Consider the following 20,335-nt stretch of genomic DNA (forward strand, 5'->3'; position numbering starts at 1 on the left):
TTCTCCAGGCAAGAATACTGGAGTGGATTGCCATTTCCTCCTCCAGGGGATCTTCCTGACCCGGGGATCACACACGCATCTCTTGCATCTCCTGGATTGGCAGGTGTTTTCTTTACCATTAGTGCCAGCTGGGAAGCCCCGAGATTCTGCCTTGCTGCTGCTGCTAAGTCACGTCTGACTCTTTGTGACCCATGGACTGCAGCCTACCAGGCTCCTCCGTCCATGGGATTTTCCAGGCAAGAGTACTGGAGTGGGGTGCCATTGCCTTCTCCGGATTCTGCCCTAGAATTATTTAAATCTTTATTATTTCATGGATAATAACTTAATCAAGAAGTTTTATATTACTTTAAAGGCAGAAATGTTAGCTAACTTGATATTTTTTCAATACAGATTAACACTGGAATTAAAAGTAACCCAAAACTTCCTTTAAAAATTAAAAAAAAAAAAAGAGGAAAGAAAAAAAAAACAAGTAAGTATGCTACATCCATAAGTTAGTCCTTTGGACTTTTATACAAAGGTCCACATCCAAAGAACTGCAACTTCCTTTCATTTGAATTATTATACAGTGAAATATGGGGCTTCCAGATGACTCAGCTGGTAAAGAATCTGCCTGCCAATGCAGGAGACACAGGAGACATGGGTTCGATCTGTGGGTCAGAAAAATACCCGGGAGGAAGAAATGGCAATCCACTCCAGTATTCTTGCCTAGAAGATCCCATGGACAGAGGTGCCTGGCAGGCTATATACAGTCCAAAGGGTCACAAAGAGTCAGACACGACTGAACACACATGCACTCTGTACACAGGGAAATATCCCTACTATGTCATCATAAATCTTCCCCCAGAGTTACTGTTCAGAATGGCAATTAAGAGTATTAGGTTCATATCCAATGGTCTCAGATTTAAATCCCCTTGGACATGAATACTAAACTCCAAAAGCTGTTAGAACAATGACTGAGCAAGAAACAGATCCTTTTTAAAAAATAAGCATAACATATTGTATACACTGCTGCTGCTGCTGTTAAGTCACTTCAGTCATGTCCAACTCTGTGCAACCCCATAGATGGCAGCCCACCGGGTCCCCCATCCCTGGGATTTTCCAGGCAAGAACACTAGAGTGGGTTGCCATTTCCTTCTCCAATGCATGAAAGTGAAAAGTGAAAGTGAAGTCGCTCAGTCGTGTCTGACTCCTAGCGACCCCATGGACTGCAACCCACCAGGCTCCTCCGTCCATGGGATTCTCCAGGCAAGAGTACTGGAGTGGGGTGCCATTGCCTTCTCCAATTGTGTATACTACTATATCTAATTGATACACATGTGAATGAATTAATGAATGGTCTTCTTGGTAACTGAAAAATAAGCTAGGAAAGTAAAAAATAAAGTAGTCTGAGTTATAGACTAATTGCTCAATGAGAAAAAAAATATACTAGGAGACTTCTAAAGTTCATTTCAATTAAAAAATGCTGAAATATCCTCATAAAACAATGCAATATCCTGGAAGCCACATAGAACAACATAAATGGTTTTTCATGTTTATAGGCACTGTCCTAATTAAATTAGGATTTAAAGTATGTGTACTGAACATAAGCAAAGTAGGATAGATAAATAGTTGATAGATTATATAGAGATGATGGGTAAATAGATGGATAAATGATTATGCAGAGTGAATGTTTCTTTACTTTGAGAAGTTACGCCTTCTATACTGCAGCTATATCTGTGTGACTGTCTGAGTTTGTAGGCATACTCCATGATGACCAAAAGATATTTGTTTAAAATAGAATGTATCTCTTTTTTAAAAATTCTAGTTTCAATTGCATAAATAAGTCTGTTGTTGTTCAGTCACTAAATTGTGACCTACTCTTTGCAACCCCATGAACTCTAGCCCACCAGGCTCCTCTGTCCATGAGATTTCCAGGCAAGGATACTGTAGTGGATTACAATTTCTTTCTCCAAGAGATCTTCTGGGACCAGGGATCAAACCTGTGTCTCCGTTAGCAGGCAGATTCTTTACCACTGAGCCACCAGGGAAATCCTAAAAAGAAATTAGTCCTCATCAAAAAGATGACGAGGAGGATAGCCAGTATCTTATACCATACGTTGTCCTGATACTTTCTACCTCAGCAAAATTCCTTTGGCTGTGTTATCCTTCCTTTATTCCCTGTGTACAGATTTGGGTCTCAGGTGCACACTGAGGTATGAAGTTTCCATCTCAAAGCAATCCAAAATTCAACCATATAGATATTCTTTGTTCTCAACAGGCCAATGTATTAGAATAAAGAAACTTACAATATTACTTTTAAAAATCCTGATGTCTATATAATGCATGACACATTAATAGCAAAATAAAAAAGAAATCATTTCAAAAATGTAACTGGTTATAAAATACATATGAATGAAGTAAATGTTTGATAAATTGGTGAGTTGATTATTGGATAAAATGGAAAATTTGGGAAAGTGTTAACTTGCAAATTAAGCTGTAGTCCTTTTCCTAAAACTTTTTCAAATGAAGCTTATCATTTGATGTCTAAGCACTCAAGCTCTGGAGTCATATGATGCCTAAGCACTCCAGCTCTGGAGTCATGATGCCTGAGCACTCCAGCTCTTGCCAGAGTGCCTGTCCCAAGTCTGACACTAACTACATGATCAAATGATTACCTCTCTACCTTGGTCTTAGTGTGATGACTGAATGACTTAATCTATGTAAAGTTCTTACAAAGGAACAATAGAAAGCAGCTCAGTAATAACTGTTGTTATTGTTAGGAATTTCAGAGCTGACAGTTGGAATCTATAGTACTCAGCCTGATCAATTTATCTTTGAATGTTCAGAAGTGACATCAATAGTACAACTTGTGATGTATCAGAATACACTTCTGTCATGAAGTTTGTGCTTTGACTTTAAATAGATTTGCCTCAATATTCATTTTCTGTAACTCTGAGTTGATTTACTTTTCTAAAAGAATACTTGGGGTGTAGGTTTGCAGTCCTAATGATTAAGAACTATGTGGTTTTGCAGTTAATTTGTTTCATTTTCTTACTTTAGTCCTGCTTTATTTTATCTCCTCCCCTTAACCTTTGTCCTTAGATTTTTCCTCATGACTTAGTGGTCTGCACTGCTCTTTTACTCAATTATCTCCATAATTAGACTTATGTAGAATGAAAACTGTCCAATACCAGGTGCCATCTTATTAGTAACATCTTTAAAAATTTGTTGTGGTTTTATGACTTTATCAGTTTGCAAAAAAGCATACATTGAGGATGTAGGTTAGCTATTTTAACTTTTCACAAGAATATTTTGTGGGTCAGAAAAGTGCATTTCAATGCATTTGGTGCATTTTTAAGAAAACATCTACTACCCACTCACACTGGAAGACTCTTTAACAGAAAATATCAGCAGATCAACAGTATCTGCAAATACCAAAGACCTCAATGTACATTTTAACTGATGTTAACTTTTTGGCATATTTTCCAACTCCTCTATAGTTCTAGTGATTTTGGAGACTTAACTCATTATTACAAATGTATTACTCTTTAAAAATCATAAATGATAAAGATAAAAAATGTAAATTGAATTTTAGAAAAAAATTTAAAAGCTTCTGATAAGGTTTCTAGTAAGGATATGGCTGTTTTATAGTGTTTAAAATTCATGAGCCTATTATTTGGCAGAGCATAGAAGAAACTAATATTAATAAATCATTTTAATACTTAGTTTAATATTAACAATAAGTTATTTCACCATTTATCATGATTTAACAGTAAAGAGCAATACTTGAATTAGTATGTCTATTTATGAATTCATAGATTTTTGTGGTAAAATAAAATGAGTGAGCAACCCATTGTACTTGGTGTATTCATTGTGCTGCTGTGGCAAATTCCTTCCTCATTCAAGCTGTCCTATATGTCAGTTTTCCAGACCTTAGTGTCTTTGTCTGCTTGAGAAAGTGACTGGAGGCAGAAAGAGAAAAACAAATGTCATATATCAATGCGTGTATACGAAATCTAGAAGAATGGTACAGATGAACCTATACACAGGGCAGGAATAAAGATGCACATGAAGAGAACAGACTTGTGAACACAGCGGGGAAGAAGAGGGTGGGACGAATTGAGAGAGGAGCATTGACATGCCTGCACTACCATGTGTGAACAGCTAATGTGAAGCTGCTGTATGACGCAGGGAGCTCAGCTCAGTGCTCTATGATGACCTAGAAGGGCAGGATGGGTGGTGAGTGAGAGAGAGGCTAAGGAGGGAGGGGATATATGTATACTTACAGCTGAGTCACGTTGTTGTACAGCAGAAATCAACACAACATTGTAAAGCAATTATCCTCCAATTAAAAATTAAAAAAAGAAAAAGAAAGTGACTGGATGAATTGAACCCTAAGACCATCTCCTTTGATGAGTCTTGATCTGAGGTTACCTTAATTCAGTCTGACTAATACTCTTGAGAAAGGCATTTCCTAATAAATAATACATTCATAAAACCAATTAATCAATAAGGCTGGCATGTTTAGAGAGTTTGGGGATGTAATTGGAAGGTATTTTCCTATTATGGAAATATGTTGCTTATTTGCTCATCCTTAATCCTAGTTATTTGGAGACGGCAATGGCACCCCACTCCAGCGCTCTTGCCTGGAAAATCCCATGGACGGAGGAGCCTGGTAGGCTGCAGTCCATGGGGTCACTAAGAGTCGGACATGACTGAGCGACTTCACTTTCACTTTTCACTTTCATGCATTGGAGAAGGAAATGGTAATCCACTCCAGTGTTCTTGCCTGGAGAATCCCAGGGACAGGGGAGCCTGGTGGGCTGCCATCTAAGGAGTCGCACACTGAGACTGAAACGACTTAGCAGCAGCAGCAGCAATCCTAGTTATTAAAATCTATGCTTTTAAAAAATATTTTACATGCTCATGTTATAGCCTATCGTTATATTAGGGGCATACATTCCATTCAATAAAATAGTCCAACAGTTGAAAGTTGGTTAATTTTACTCCACATATCCATTTTTCCACATGATTCTCATTCAGTGATATGGAAGTGAAGGGTTTTGACTAATATTCCTAAGACCGTGATGATTTAATATTGTAGCTAAAAGCTAGCTAGCTGATTAGATGGGCTTCCTTGATCACTAAGGTGGTAAAGAATCTGCCTGCAATGAGGGAGACCCAGGTTAGATCCCTGGATTGGGAAGATCCCCTGGAGGAGGAAATGGCAACCCGCTCCAGTATTCTTCCCTGGAGAACCCCATGAACAGATCCTGGTGGGCTACAGTCCGTGGGGTCATAAAAAGTTGAACACGACTGACTAGCTGACTAGATAGCCCACAGAAAATTTGCATAATTGTATCCTTGGAAAAGTTAGTACTCAGAAAACAGAAATCAAATCAGCACTTGGATTTCACTTGCATCTGCAAGCCAGCAAAGCACTTTCAAAATAAATCTAGTTTTACTGACATCTACTGAAAGCAGTGGAAACTATTGGATTTTTAATTTCTAGAAATCTTAGGGGACCCCATAAGGAGCACTCTTCTGAGCATGCCCTGTTTCATCCCAGAAGACAGATTTATTGACATTTTTATTATCGACTTATTGAATATACATTCCTTTCATCTCCACATTTTTCTTCTTTTTCTCTCCCCGTCCCCACCCTTCCTTTCCAGTATACAGTATGGACTGCCCTCTGGGTCACCTGGAATGTGTTTATTATCTGCTTCTATTTGGAAGTAGGTGGGCTCTCTAAGGTAAGTTCATGATGGTTTTAAAGTACACTTTTAAAAAGAGTACACTTAATAAATAATCTAAGTAACATTACAAATGGAATACTAATATATATACATCTTTACAGTGTACATATATTACAAATGAAATACTAAGTATATATAACAATCTAAATAACATTAAAAATGGAATACTAATATATATGCACATACACAGTAACTTAAGCAGCATTACAAATGGAATACTAAGTATGTATAGTAATCAGAGCAACTTTACAAATGGCATACTAATAAATATGCAATATACAGTAACCTAAGCAGCATTGCAAATGGAATACTAAGTGTATATAATAATCAAAACAATGTTACAAATGGAATACTATTCAAAAAAGAGTTTGGATATCATTTAGGAAAGGATGACCTTGGAAGCATGTTAATAACAATGAAACTCCAAAACAATAGCTTTATAATTTAGTTTGCTAAGCTGCAGTGGGACTCAGCTTCCAGTACAGACTCATGTCCAATTTTAAAAAGCCTCTCATCCCAGTGACCACAAGCCCCAAATGTTAAGTGATAAAATGGCTTTAAACATTCTTGTGTTTAAAGTGGGGAAAGGGATTGACCAAAATATAGCAGATATGAATAGCAAGTTGCCATCTTTGCTTGAATATCAATTCTGAGAAAAAAGTTTGACAGAGAAGGAAATCCTCATTATATTTAGAGGGAGCATATGTTTACTAACAACTATGTACATCAGTGTGTTAACTCTGTGAATCCTGATCAGACTTGTCTTTATGCAACATGATACAAATGTTATTTCTGTCTGTCTAGAACTCATGTCAGCAAAGCACACAATTTTCATTATGACTGTTGCAGAACCATCTTTTGATTACCACCCAAATGGAACAGCACCTTAGGTTAAACTTCTCGTTATGTTTCTTACATATTTTTCTCATAAACCAGTGCAGTTGTCATTTGAAATCATAGAGAAGAAACTTAACAGTATAATTACAAAAAGAATAAGAAAATTTAAACCTATTTTTCTAGGTTTCTTGTTTTCAACTATCTCTGTGCCAACTTATTCTATTGTTCTGTCATAATGTCAGATTTTCTTTAAGTAGCATTTGTGGTTTAGATCTTAGAAACATTTGCCTTGACCAGCACAGAGACTTTTAGAATCGTTAGGCTCCATTGAAGTCCATAGGGTAATAAAGAATTTTTGATGTAGCTAACAGCAAAGATCCCTGAAGGGTTTTCTCTAGAACCTTCAGAGTTGATTGTTCTACACTATAATAATTTTATAATTAGAACTTGTCATCATTTTCTTACATTGGCAAATGTGTTCAGGAACCAGAAATTACATTCCTAAAACTGAGTTACATAGAAATGCACCAACGTCTACCTTTAGTATTTGTGCCATTAATTGCATTTCACCACTAATTTCTAAGACAGAAAAAAGGACTTAAATCAGTGCTCAGTTATCATCTGTAACATGCAGATTATACAGTAATTTAAAAATGCAAATATTGTGAATAAGATAATTGTGAATAATAAGTTAAGCATAGCATTTTTCTACCCATAACATTTTCTGTTTCTTGACTTGAATGGTCAGTTTAAATCATGTTTTTATTTCACTGGACGGAAACCATCTTTTATTTTCTTCTCTGTTAACTGGTTTGGAATAAACTAGACCATAGGAAATTTGTTCTATGGAACTGGCATCATAATATGTTGAAAAAGACTAAATTTCAAATCATAAGTCTTTCATTCAAATCTTGTCTGTATCAGTTATAAACCATGGGCCCTTAGGCAAATCGCTGAATCCCAAAAGTCTCTGTGAAGTATAAAAACAGGACCAGCATCACCAATAATGATAGTAATCAGTGTTTGTTTAGTGTTTAGCATTGTTACCAAATAGAAACTCAGGTAGGCGTCAAATATGATGTGATTTTTAAAAAAAATTTTAAATTAAAATAATAGTATCTTTTTCCCACAAAAGTTGATTTCGCTCTACTGCCCAAGATGACCTTTGTGAACTGTTTCTTGTAACCAGCTTTCTAACATGGATGTGAATGATGTGAATGTGAATTTCACATGAATTTCAATGTGAATCCTTGAAAAACATCAAGGATTTTTTTGCCCCTTATTTTTTTGGGTTCAGAGTTAAAAATGTGGATATAAGGTCCCAGTTACTCATTTTATGACCCAGGCAAATGCCATTAAACAGCCCACCAAGTGTTCTAGATCATTAAAAAGATAGACGATTCTGAAAGGCCTAAAGGTTTTCTGTTGATCTCTTTCTGCTTCCTGTTTCCAAGCTTGGTAATTGCTCCCTGGCTAGCCACAGGTGAGTCTCAATTCCAGTCTGTTGGGAATCTATTCTGAAAAATAGAGCAGCATTAAGGACCCTTGATAAACCCCGGCACCTCTGCCATTTTCCCAGGTTGTACCCCATTTCATAAAATAATCCTTGTTCACATGTGCGTCTTTATATACTAACTCTCCAGAGTCTTCCCTCTCCTTCTAGTTCGTGAAGTCATTTCTTGGAATTATATACTTGGACAGATTAATAAAAGCCTCACTCTACTTTGATTTTTGCCTAAAATGTCCATTGTGAAGTGGTGAATCTTTCTCCAAACATCAGATTCAGCTTAATTTCCACAACACCTTTATGGATTTGGGTGTTATTCCAATGACAGGCACTACTGAACCATTCTTGTAAACTAATAGTGTACTCGCTAACCATGAGTGATCATAACTCTGGCCTCTTATGGGGACTGTTGATCACAACGTTTAGATTTCCTTTTGCTTGGCATCATGCTTTTGTCCCTGTGGTCCTGAGGGTCTCCCTGGACATTCTCCCTGGATTCTATAACTTGAAGGAAATGAATGTGCTGTTTTAGGAAATGTGTGCCTGTATGGTGAGATTGGGGATGACTGTGGGTAGGTGACCAAAAGTGCCTGTACTTTTATAATCTACTGAAATCTCAGTTTCCTTTTCTGCAAAATGAGGGGAAACCACAGAATTAATTTTATTGTTGTTGTTGTTTAATCGCTAGGTTGTGTCTGACTCTTTGCGACCCCATGGGCTACAGCATGCCACGTTGTTGAAATTGTTTGTAATTCATACAAAGAACTTAGAAAGGATCTTGGAATATTGTGAGGTTTCAGTAAAAATTGTTCTTTATAATTGCCATCAACATCATCATCTTTCTTATTAGTGAGAAATTAACAGACATCTCGATCCTCATTCTGCAAACCTGTGGGACATATATTTATTACTATGCAAGAGCTGTTAAAGGGGAATATGTAGGATTGAGTGACTTGTTTAAAAAGTATGTAACAGTCCCTTGTGCTAGGACCTCAGATCTGCATATTAACTTCGCAGCTGTAATACGATTAATTAAACCCTTTCCTTCAACTTGTAAATAGCATTTTTGAAATACTTCTGTAGCTAGATTCTGCTGCTGTCTCTCCTGCTCCCCCTGGGAGGAACTTTATGCGTCTTTGGAGTCTCCAAGGCAGTTTTTCATGCTGTACTTTAAGATCACCAAGGGTACAATTAATAAGTTATTGCTGCTTCTTTGGAAGTCGCAAGACTTGAAATCATTTTTTTCTTCCTAGGCATCCATTCAGAATGCAAATATGAAAACCCAACTCATTTGTTACATTTGAAGATACTGAAAGATAAGTTATATTTGTTGTATTTGTTTTTAATCCCTCCAAAATTAAACTGATGCCTTAAGGCATCTTTTCAATTATTCCAAATTGTAGAAACTTTCGGTTAGTATTTCTTCTGTCATTTCCTGAAAAATGTATGTAACTTACTCATTACCGATCCTAGAGAATTTTCAGTGTGTTACATTTTCCTAGAATTCTGACTGTGCTACTGTGCATGAGCATAGTCTAGATGTAAAAAATGAATATGAAGAAATTCTCTGAAGACTTTTATTAACTATGAGCTTTGATCAAGAGTCTCCTAAAACTTAGGAAGAAGCCTGAAAGGGAAACAGATGAACCCTCCCTGATACCGCCTCTGTACTTGTGTTCACGTGGCCTTCACATAAAAGAAAAACTACCTACATTCGTTTCTCTGTGTCCTGTCTTAATGGCTGCATGTTTTCCATAGTACCTGATTTGTGGATATTTTGATTCTTAAAGAAATTTAAGCCATTTCTCCAAATGGCAATAATAGCACTTTCTTGTCCTCTTTTGACTTAAATCGTCACCATTCACTCACAAGGGTTCTCTTCTCTCGTGAGATTCTTCAGTCAAATATTTCACCAGAGCAGTCTGGCAGGGTCAATGACATCATCCTTCTTTTTCAAGGTTCATTCTTATTACCCAGCCTGAATTGTTCCTCTATACTTACTGAGAAAAATCTCTCTCTTCATCAAGATTCACTTTCCTTCAAGGATGAATTCTTCCACTAACTTTGGTTTGGTCAGGCACATTCAAGTAGGAAACTTTTAGACAGTTCAGAGTTCCATGTACAAGTTATTGCGTAGGAAACAGAACTGTCTCTCCCCTTCAGCTGCATACAGCCCCTCCATTAATAAGCATTCTAAATATTTTTATGTCTCTAAAGAGTTGTTTTTCTGTGGGCAGTTTCAAACAAAATCAGTGATACGTAGTACATGTGCGTGCATGCTCAGTCACTCAGTCATGTCTGACTCTTTGCCACCCCACGGACTGTACCCTGACGGAATTCTCTGTCCATGGAATTTCCCAGGCAAGAATACTGGAATGGGTTGCCATGTCCTCCTCCAGGGGATCTTCCCAACCCAGGGATCAAACTTTCAGCTCCTGTATTGGCAGATAGCCTCTTTACCACTGAGACAGCTGGGAAGCCCCTAAAGACATAGTATATATCTTTCTTTAAATAAATGCAACTTACTGAATCTAGTAATGAGTATTAAACTTGCATTTATCCTTTCCTTTGAATTTCTTCCTCCTTGAACATTTTTCAAAAAGAATCTTGAAATGTGATGTTTATGGAAGACTGAAGCCAGGATACAAAATATCTTTATTTGAGAATAATATTATATCAGCAAATGATATAGGAATAGCGTCCAAGAAACATGGCAAAATTATACCTACATTTGAAACTATAAGAATGATATTTTACTGTTTCATGAGATGAATAGCATATCTATACTGATAAGAATCTTTGAAAAATGCATAAACTTTCAATTTACTAGAATAACAAACTATTTCAGGTTCTGAACTAATATACTGGTATATACTTATCATGATGTCCTGAAAGAATATTTTTGTTTATAAGGGACAATTGAAGTGACAGTGAACATCTATCCAGTTATTATAAATGTATAAAGAAAGAACCATCACAATCTGCTTCTGGGCATTAAATCAAAATGAAGCCCCAAAACTTGCAAATGTTTATTTTTTGTTTCCTATACAGTCCTTTCCCTAAGTGATGCAATTATTTTATATTTTTTTAAAAAGTAGCAAGGCAGTACAAATATAGTTATGCATTTCTTATTCCAATGGACTTAAACTATACTTTTTCCCTTGGTCTGGGTCTAAATAAACATAACTTCTGAAAATAACATCTTCGGCATTCTTTGTGTGTTAAGATAATTGTTTCCCCCGTAGCTTCTTTTCCACAGTAAAGAAAATTATAAGCACATCTAAACTCAGTATTATATTTTCATAGATTTCATCAAATACAAACATTTTGAAACCCTTTGCTCAAAAAATCCAATTTGCCGCTATGTTATAATCCAATGACGTATAGAAACCGCAATAACTAAGTAATTGCTGCAGCCTGGGCGGTGTTTGGGGTTTTTAATCACAAGTTTGTGTGATAACCTTGTACCCTTCTGTAGAAGTTCAAATATTTTTGTCAAAAGAACAGATGGATATATTATTTGATCAAGAGAGGCTCTGTTTATTGCTGCAGAGTAAGAGTTACTGAACAAAGCCTGTGCAAATATAATTGAATAACTGGGCTATTATCTCAGCTCAGTGGATTATAGTCATGAAATGGCTGTGCTTCTTTGAATAAACCATCTCCCAACTGTTCTGTCTCTTACCCTATTCCCATTGCTTATTACGTTGGGTAACAGATTCTGTATTACAAGTATGGTCATGGAAAATTAGTCTCCTGTCTGCTTCAGACCTGTTTTCCGCTCAGTAAAGCTGACATGCCTAAGGCCTTGGTCACCTCTCCCTCTTCCCTTCCCTTGACTCCACTCCTCAGGGAGAAAAGAGAGGACATAGTGAGCTTCTAGAGCCGGCCTTGAGCTGATGGTGAAGTTTGCAGATATCCTGACCTCATGCCAGCCTTAGTCTATTCCAGTCACTGGTAATGGCCCCTGCTGATGTCACGGTCTCCACACTGGCTAATTCTTCCCTGCGTGCATGCTAAGTCGCTTCAGTTGCGTCCGACTCTATGCGATCCTTTGGACTGTAGTCCACAAGGCTCCTCTATCCATGGGATTCTCCAGGCAAGAGTACTGGAGTGGGTTGCCATTTCCTCCTCCAGAGGATCTTCCCAACCCAGGGATCAAACTCGGGTCTCCTGCATTACAAGCAGATTCTTTACTCTCTGAGTCACCAGGGAAGCCCCACGTCAATTATATCAGGTACCACACTCAGAGGCTCTGAGAATTAGAACATAAACTTCTTTGAGGGCCCCTATTCTGCTACCACAGAGGTGCCAGCCATCTTAGACCATGAGGTAACCTTAGGGATGTCAGCCATGCATGAGAATAATTGAGTACAAAGAAAAAAGGAGCCTGGGACCCTAACTCCATGGAGATTTTAGCCCTGAATTTCCCACACAGACTTCTTTCAGATTAGAAAATGTGTTTAAGCCACTTTGGGAGGACTTGAAATATGCAGGTAAAAATAAATACCCAACAAATCATGTATAATTGTACAGACACTTTTACTAAGCATTTATTTGGTCCAAAGCACTGTGCCAGGCACTAGGGCTCCATCCTACTTCTGCCTCATAAAATGTTCTTACCATAGGAAATTAAATGCATAATAGCAAGAAAATGTAACCAGTATTAGGATAATGAATTGAAAAGGACTCTGATACCATAGAACAAGGAACACAGTATCGCCAGGATCAGGTAAGCTTTCCTAAGGAAGATGGCATGAGGACTGTACACCCTCTGGAAGGAACAAATATCATGCTGACCTTCATAGACACAAATGCTGTTACTGACCTACCATTGGAGAGAAAAGTGCTTTGAGCTGCTATTTGTTTTCAACTTCCTATGAGTTTTTGTCACTCCACCCACCTCCATCTTGTACTCTTTTCCCAGGCTCTCCTTTGGCCAGCATATATAGGAGAGAGAACTCTATAGAGTTACATGAATCAGAGCCAAGGTCACTACCTTTAGAAGTGGTCATGTAAGGACCACAAGGGAGCTTTCAGGTTATACCTGACTACCAGTGGCCTGAAAATGGTCTGTTTAGGCACAGCTGGGAGAAAATACCAGAATGCTGGATATCCTTTTGAGATGGCCTGGAGTTAATTTTCCTGAGCATCAACAGACAAAATCAATGAATGGTTTACAGACTGTAGCATATGTACTGCGTGTTTAGCTTCTTAGCCATATTGGATTCTTTTTGGCCCTTTAGACTGTAGCCCACCAGGCTCCTCAGTCCATGGGATTCTCCAGACAAGAATACTGGAGTGGGTTGCCATTTCCTACTCCAGGGAATCTTCCTGACCCAGGGATCGAACAAGAGTCTCCTGTGTCTCCTGCATTGTCGGTAGATTCTTTACCCGCTGAGCCATCAGGGAAGCCCTAAACAGACAAATATGATCCTCAAATATGAGGCTATTGCCTTGCACAACTGCACTGTTTAACTTAGAGCCAGTCAGTGATTCAAAAAGTATTTCAAAGAAGGACAAACATGCTTCCAGCAAAATCCTCTGTGTGCTGCCAAAAGAAAAATGGCATTGAGTTAAAGAGTCCTTTCAGAACAAGCACTCTATCCCCACACTCATTTTAGCAACCAAAATTCAATTTGGTCAACATGTCTGGAGAGTAGATTTGACCCTTTTCCTAGAACAAAAATGCAGTGGTTTGATGGCATCATTTCTGCATGGACCATCCGTGTTTTAGCTTGTACATATAGTTTGTCATTTTGCACTTGTCCTTAATTGTGGAATTAATAGAGAAAACACTTCCTCCAGGTATTTGAATTATCAGGGGCATTAAAGCTATTTTAAGTATTAGTGTGCGACAAGGTTCTGTCCTGCTTTGAGGCAGCAGAGAACAGCAGCAGCTCTGATTGTGCAGTAAGCTGCCCTCACCCTTAAGTGAGATCCTGAGACAGAGGATAGTTGTTATTTCCTACATGCAATTAATTTTATATGCCCAGAACATGGTATGCATTTCACTTTAGCATAAAAGGCATGCAGGCTACTGGTCCCTGAAATCAATGGCAGTCAGAAGAGCCTAGACATTGGGTGATCTGATGAATAATTTAAGACTGATTTGTTAACTGTGCAGAAGTGAAGTTAGCCATGCAGGGAGACACATTGTCAATTGCCAGCAATTTACTATGTTTTTGAAAACCACAGGCAGCAATTTACAGAAAAGATTAGGCCAGTTACTGTACACGTGTGACATTTTCTTGATTTAAGATGTCAATCTGGAAAGCTGTTCACTGACAACTGGAGTTTTGGAATGAGGTTATAAAGTTTATGAAGAACTGCTTTTACCTGAGAGCGTCTGTATTTCTGTCCTGGGGGACTTCTGAACGCACACCTCCTGCTGGGATTAAACGTGCATATGCAAATGAGTGCTGTCAGAAAGGGCGATGCACCTGCCCTGGGACCATTAAGCATCTTTGCATCACTCAGTGCTCTAATGCACTTGTCCCTGAGAGAGCATGGTGATGGGCTTTGTTTCTCAGAGGAGGAAGTCATCGGCCATATATTTCTTTAGTCCTGTGCCACCTTGGGGGTGTGATCATTTTCATCCTGCATCGGAAGTTTACTTTGCTTTTCTTCATAAGAAGCTGATTAAAGGGAAATCCCATTTTTATTAGTGTAATTTCTTTCCACTTCTTTTCCCTTTTGGAATTGAGTCAGTAATGATGATTTCTTCATATTTGAATTTGTAAAAAAAGTAAAATGAAGGAAGGCTTAGCACTTGGTGGAATTTGATACCATAAAGTATCCTGGGGGTGACTTCTATAAGAAGAATATGCATCAAGTATAGCGTCTCATAATTGAAATATGACAAAGTATAGCCTAGGATTGATCATTTTTGGAACTCTACCCAAAAAATGTTCTTTTGTTATACCTTTAAATTTATTCCCAGTATTTATGTTATCAACTTCTCCAATAATTCCTAGCAGGCTTAAATGTCGCAAATCAGAGCTGTAATCATAACTCTTCTTTTGAAATCATAGATGCCAATAGTAACTATATATTTTAAATGAGTTTAGTTTACCAGACAAGAGACAAGTTGAGTCTTTATGTGTGTCATTGTTAGTAATGAAATCAATCTGAAAACTAAGACAAATATCTTCTTTCCTCTGCCTTAAACTTTTTCTCTATTTGCCCCTCTGATGAGATTTATAAACTTCTTTACAAATTAATGGAAGCTTTTGTGTTTTCTTTAATCATTTCCCCCATGTTTTTCCCAAGAGGAGAAAACAAGATGACCTTTTGATAAACTAATTTTTATCTCCCATATCAGATATTAAAAGAAAAATATACAGTTCTAGAAATTTATCATTTCGACTCATTGGAAAGACCCTGATGCTGGCAAAGTTTGAGGGCAGGAGGAGGAGGGGGCGACAGAGGATGAGATGGTGGATGATATCATCCACTCAATAGACATGAGTTTGAGCAAACCCTGGGAGATGGTAAAGGACAGGGAAGCCTGGTATGCTGTAGTCCATGGGGTTGCAGTGAGTTGGACACAAATGAGCGACTGAACAACAACAAATATTAATATTAAGCCGCAACTCTGGCTTTACCCAGAGAGCTTTTTTTCTTAATTTAAAAAAATCAATAAAATTAAAGTTCACATGAATGGACAACTTCTAAAATATTACATTAAAGACTAACACAGCTCTTCCTTGGCTCGGCAGACCTACTGTCTTGACACATAAGGCAATAGAAAAACACTCCTGGCAAACACATGTAAGCTTTTAATTACTTACACCATCTTGGCTTTGGGTGACTGTTTAAATCACACAGTTTCCTTGTTCATTCTTTGTCTATAGTATTTTAGTGTGCTGTGTGTATGTGTGTGTGTGCTCAGTTGCTGCAGTCATGTCCAACTCTTTGCAACCCATAGTTTGCAGTCTTTGTAGTCTTCTAGACTCCTCTGTCCATATATTTATTTATTTGTTTATTTATTTATACTTTCAGAAGGGAGAAAATATTGACTTATTAAGAGAGAGCTCTGTTGCAGACAATAAAATCAAGGTTTTATCTGTTTGACTAAAGATTAGATTGGAGTATGATAATGGTAGCAGCTAGCAGAATGCCTTGAATATAGAAGGCTATCACCTTGCTGAAAGACATCAGGACATGAATTTCCAAGGTTTAAATCAAGATGGGTTTACTCACTAAGGGCCCCTGCCGCTTGGATCAGACTGTGATGATTTTGACTTGATCTATTCCTTTACCTTTAGAAACCCCCTAGTTTATTTTTCATTTAATCATCAAAAGCCTCATGTACATTACTATGTGTACCAAACAGAGAGGTGGTTTATTATTACTCTGCATTTATTTTGTGTTTTCCTTCAAGTAGCTAAAGGGTTTTTACAAAACATGACAGCAGTCATCAAAACACTTTGCCAGTCATGTAAGGCAGGAAATAGTGCTGGTATCAATGGGCCAGAGATGTAATGCTTACTGGGAAATGTTCATTTTCTACATGTTTTTCAAGAGATAATCTTTTAAAGGAATTTTCTTTAAAAGAAGTTCCAATTGTCTTAAGTATTTTCTTTTCTCAGCATTGGAGTCAGACATTTTAATGCAACAAATTCATTGAGCATCTTCTCTGTGCCAGGTATTATTGTAGGTGCTGAGAATACAACTGGGGGATGAAAAGGACCTGCTCTTATGAAGCTTTTATTGTAGTGAAAGAGACATAATATGTAACCAAATAAATCCATGATGTCATATCCTGTGTTAAATGCTAGCAAGAGAAAAAAAAGGCAGAATAAGGGAAAGAGGGTGACTTCATGGGAAGATGGAGTTTAGAGGCCCAAGTGGCAGACAGGAGCAAGCCATGCTTGCATACAGGAAAATGCCAGATTCCCAAGATAGAAGGATGCTCAGTGTGTACCAGAAACAGCAGGGATGCTGTGCTGTGTCCCCAACATACTGTGAGTGTAGAGAGCTAAGTAGGGGTGAGATCTGTAGGAACTTCATGGGCCATGGTAAGGATTTGGATCTATCCTCAATGTAATGGGAACCCAATAGAAGTTTGAGTGAAGGAGAATGACAGGATCAACCTTGGTGTGGCTGTCATGTAGGAAACAAGAATAGAAGCAAGAGGACCCATAGACAGATGATTCTGGTAATCTAGGTAAGAAATAAGGGTGGCTTGGATTAGAGTGGTGGCAGTGGCAGAGGGGATAGTGCAGTATGTTCCCTGCATACAAAGGAGTTCTGCTCCCAGAGCATGCTTGTAAGTCCAATTTAGATGGGGAAAAAATGGAAACAGTGACAGACTTTGTGGATGGTGACTGCAGGCATGAATTTAAAGATGCTTGCTTCTTGGAAGAAGAGCTATGACAAATCAACTCCGTATTAAAAAGCAGAGACATCACTTTGCCAACAAAGGTCCGTCTCGTCAAAGCTATGGTTTTTCCGATAGTCATGTATGGATGTGAGAGTTGGGCCATAATGAAAGCTTAGTGCCGAAAAATTGGTGCTTTTGAACTGTGGTGCTGGAGAAGACTCTTGAGAATCCCTTAGACAGCAAGATCATACCAGTCAGTCCTAAAGGAAATAAACTCTGAATATTCATTGGAAGAACTGTTGCTGAAGCTGAAGCTCCAGTACTTGGGCCACATAATTTGAAGAGTCAACTCATTGGAAAGACCCTGATGCTGGGAAAGATGGAGGGTAGGAGGAGAAGGGGGCAACAGAGGATGAGATGGTTGGATGACATCACCGACTCAATGGATGTGAGTTTGAGAGATGGTGATGGACAGGGAAGCCTGGTGTGCTGCAGTCCATGGGGTCTCAAAGAGTCTTACACAACGGAAGTGATTTAGCATGCACACGGGCTCCTCCCCAGAGGGAGTGGGGTTGAAAGTTCCAATCTTCTAATTGTGTGGTTGCTTCCTTCACCAACCAGCTCTCTCCCCGAAGCTATCTAGGACTTTCATCTCCAAAGAATCACCTCTTTAACATAAACTCAGGTAAGATCAAAAGGGTCTCCTTGTGAACAACAAAAGACACTCTTATCTCAGGAAATCCCAAAGATTTTAGAATCTCTGTTCCAGGAACTGACGAATATCAAGTATATATTTTTTATTATATACCATACTTTTTAATTACTATCCCACTGAGAAAAGAACTTTCGAAGGACCCTAACACTAGGTGCTAGGGTTCAATCAGAATGAGAAAGACAGTACAAAGGTCAGAAACCAGGGGAAAATAAACAAAGGAAGCAAGGGTTTGAGGGTCTTCTGGGTTACCAGGTATGTTCCCAGAGGGTGCTCATTTCACCCTGCCATCAGTCTTGCAAAGACCACTTGCAAAGTGGTCTTTCTCCTTAATTGATAAGAAAATGCAAGGTGTAGAGAAGATAAATAATTTATTCCTGGTCAGAAAACTGATGTCTGGCAAATATGGTTTTTAATCCCAGGCTGCCATCTCCGAGACTAAGATCACATCCATTATTGACATGGTGTATAAAAGAATCACAAAATGAAAGAAAACAAAGAAAAACTGGGGCAAACATGTTACTGTATTCATACCTTCCTTCTCCACCACTGAGGAGTGTTTCTACTGAAGCAGCCTGAAAGCCTGAGACATGGGAGATTTATGAGAAACAAAACTCTGTCCAAAGAGCTGACATCAGACTGTGTGTGTTAAGTAGCTCCAATTGTGTCTGACTCTTTGTGACCCCGTGGACTGTAGCCCACCCCCTTGGGCTCCTCTGTTGATGGGATTCTCCAGGCAAGAATACTGGAATGTGTTGCCTTTCCCTTCTCCAGAGGATCTTCCCAATGCAGGGATCGAACCTGGGTCTCCTGCATTGCAGGCAGATTCGTTTCCTTCTGAGTCACCAGGGAAGCCTGTAACTCAGTGATTAGCCTCATCCTGCCAAGGAACTTTTGCAATAGACAACAGCTCCGGCCATGTCACCAAGTGTGGTCCTGCCCAGTGCCCCCTTCATCCCATTCTGAAGACCAGGGTAAAACATCTCTGAGAAGTTAAGCCTGTGAACACACACTATATTTGTGGTTAGAGGGAGAGTCAAACATAGAATGTCAGACCCATATCCATGAACGTTGTCAGGGGTGTGAGTCAGGTGTGGAGTTTGATGCATTGAAATGACCTATTGGAATCCAGAAGCTGCCTGAGCGGTCAGTCCAGCTGTGAGCAAGGCAAGGAGGATGTAGCTAAGAACTGAGCCAGTGAGAGCTACTGTTCCATCCATCTGTCTCTGAAAACAGGCATAATTATTGTGATTGCCCCACTTCCAGTGGAGAATTAATTGTGGTGGCTTGTCTTTTTAGATGTTTTCCACTTATTTATTTTATTTTATTCAGTATTTTTCACACTTATTTATTTTGCATCACTTTTCCCTTCATTAGAAAAGAAGGCAAGCAATAAAATAGATATGCTACACTTTTTTCTACAGTAGAGCTGTTGAATTAATAAATGTGTGTTCTGTATGTGTGTGCTGCTACAGAGTGTGTGCATGCTCAGTTGTGTCTGACTCTTTGCAACCCTGTGGACTGTAGCCCACCAGGCTCCTCTGTCCATGGGATATCCTAGGCAAGAAAATGTATGGCCATTTCCTATTCTAGGGGATCTTCCCCATCCAGAGATTGAACCCGTGTCTCCTGCATTGGCAGGTGGATTCTTTACCACTTGAGCCACCTGGGAAGCCCCTAATAAGCATTCTGATTTGGTTCTAATGTTGCTTGTTAGACCTCAGGCTCCAACTTGGAGAAACCCTATACGGAGTTGGCAGGAAGCTGTAACCAGTGATCTCATGAGAAGATGATGCAGTGGACAGCTGTTGTGCTGCCATCAGAGAGATGCGAATATTTATCTACATTAGCTGAATTCAACTTGGCAATTCCTGCTCTGAGTCACTTATATTTTCGAGGGAACGGAAACATTCAAGCCTGGAACAGCTGATACATACAGGAAAAACATATTGAAAATACATGCCAGTGTTTTTAAGGGTCTTTCTAACTATTGACAAATTGGTAAAAGTGTTACCGAACCAGGTCTGGCTGCTTGCCACTTGAAAAAAAAAAAAAAAAATCAATACTGGCAAAAGTTGGTAGAAAGAAAAGCTGCTTTTAATCAGAATGCCAGTAATCTGGGTGGGGGGTGGAGGTGGGGGGACAGTGGACTCAGTGTTTGGCCATGAAAGTTCTCAAGGGAAGAAAGGAAGTAAGTCCAGGTAACCACTGAG

At 38.7% G+C, this 20,335-nt stretch overlaps 1 protein-coding gene across 1 annotated transcript in view; it reads left to right on the forward strand.

Annotated features, from left to right (window-relative positions):
* Nucleotides 1-20,335, forward strand: part of NKAIN3 (sodium/potassium transporting ATPase interacting 3) — a 280,276-nt gene that overhangs the window by 41,658 nt on the left and 218,283 nt on the right. Inside the window, exon 3 of the mRNA XM_068983424.1 lies at nt 5,655-5,735. Coding sequence (XP_068839525.1) covers nt 5,655-5,735 — 81 coding nt within the window. The remainder of the gene's footprint in view (nt 1-5,654; nt 5,736-20,335) is intronic.

This window comes from Capricornis sumatraensis, chromosome 11 (assembly GCF_032405125.1).
Source record: "Capricornis sumatraensis isolate serow.1 chromosome 11, serow.2, whole genome shotgun sequence".
In the NCBI taxonomy this organism is placed as follows: Eukaryota; Metazoa; Chordata; class Mammalia; order Artiodactyla; family Bovidae; genus Capricornis; species Capricornis sumatraensis.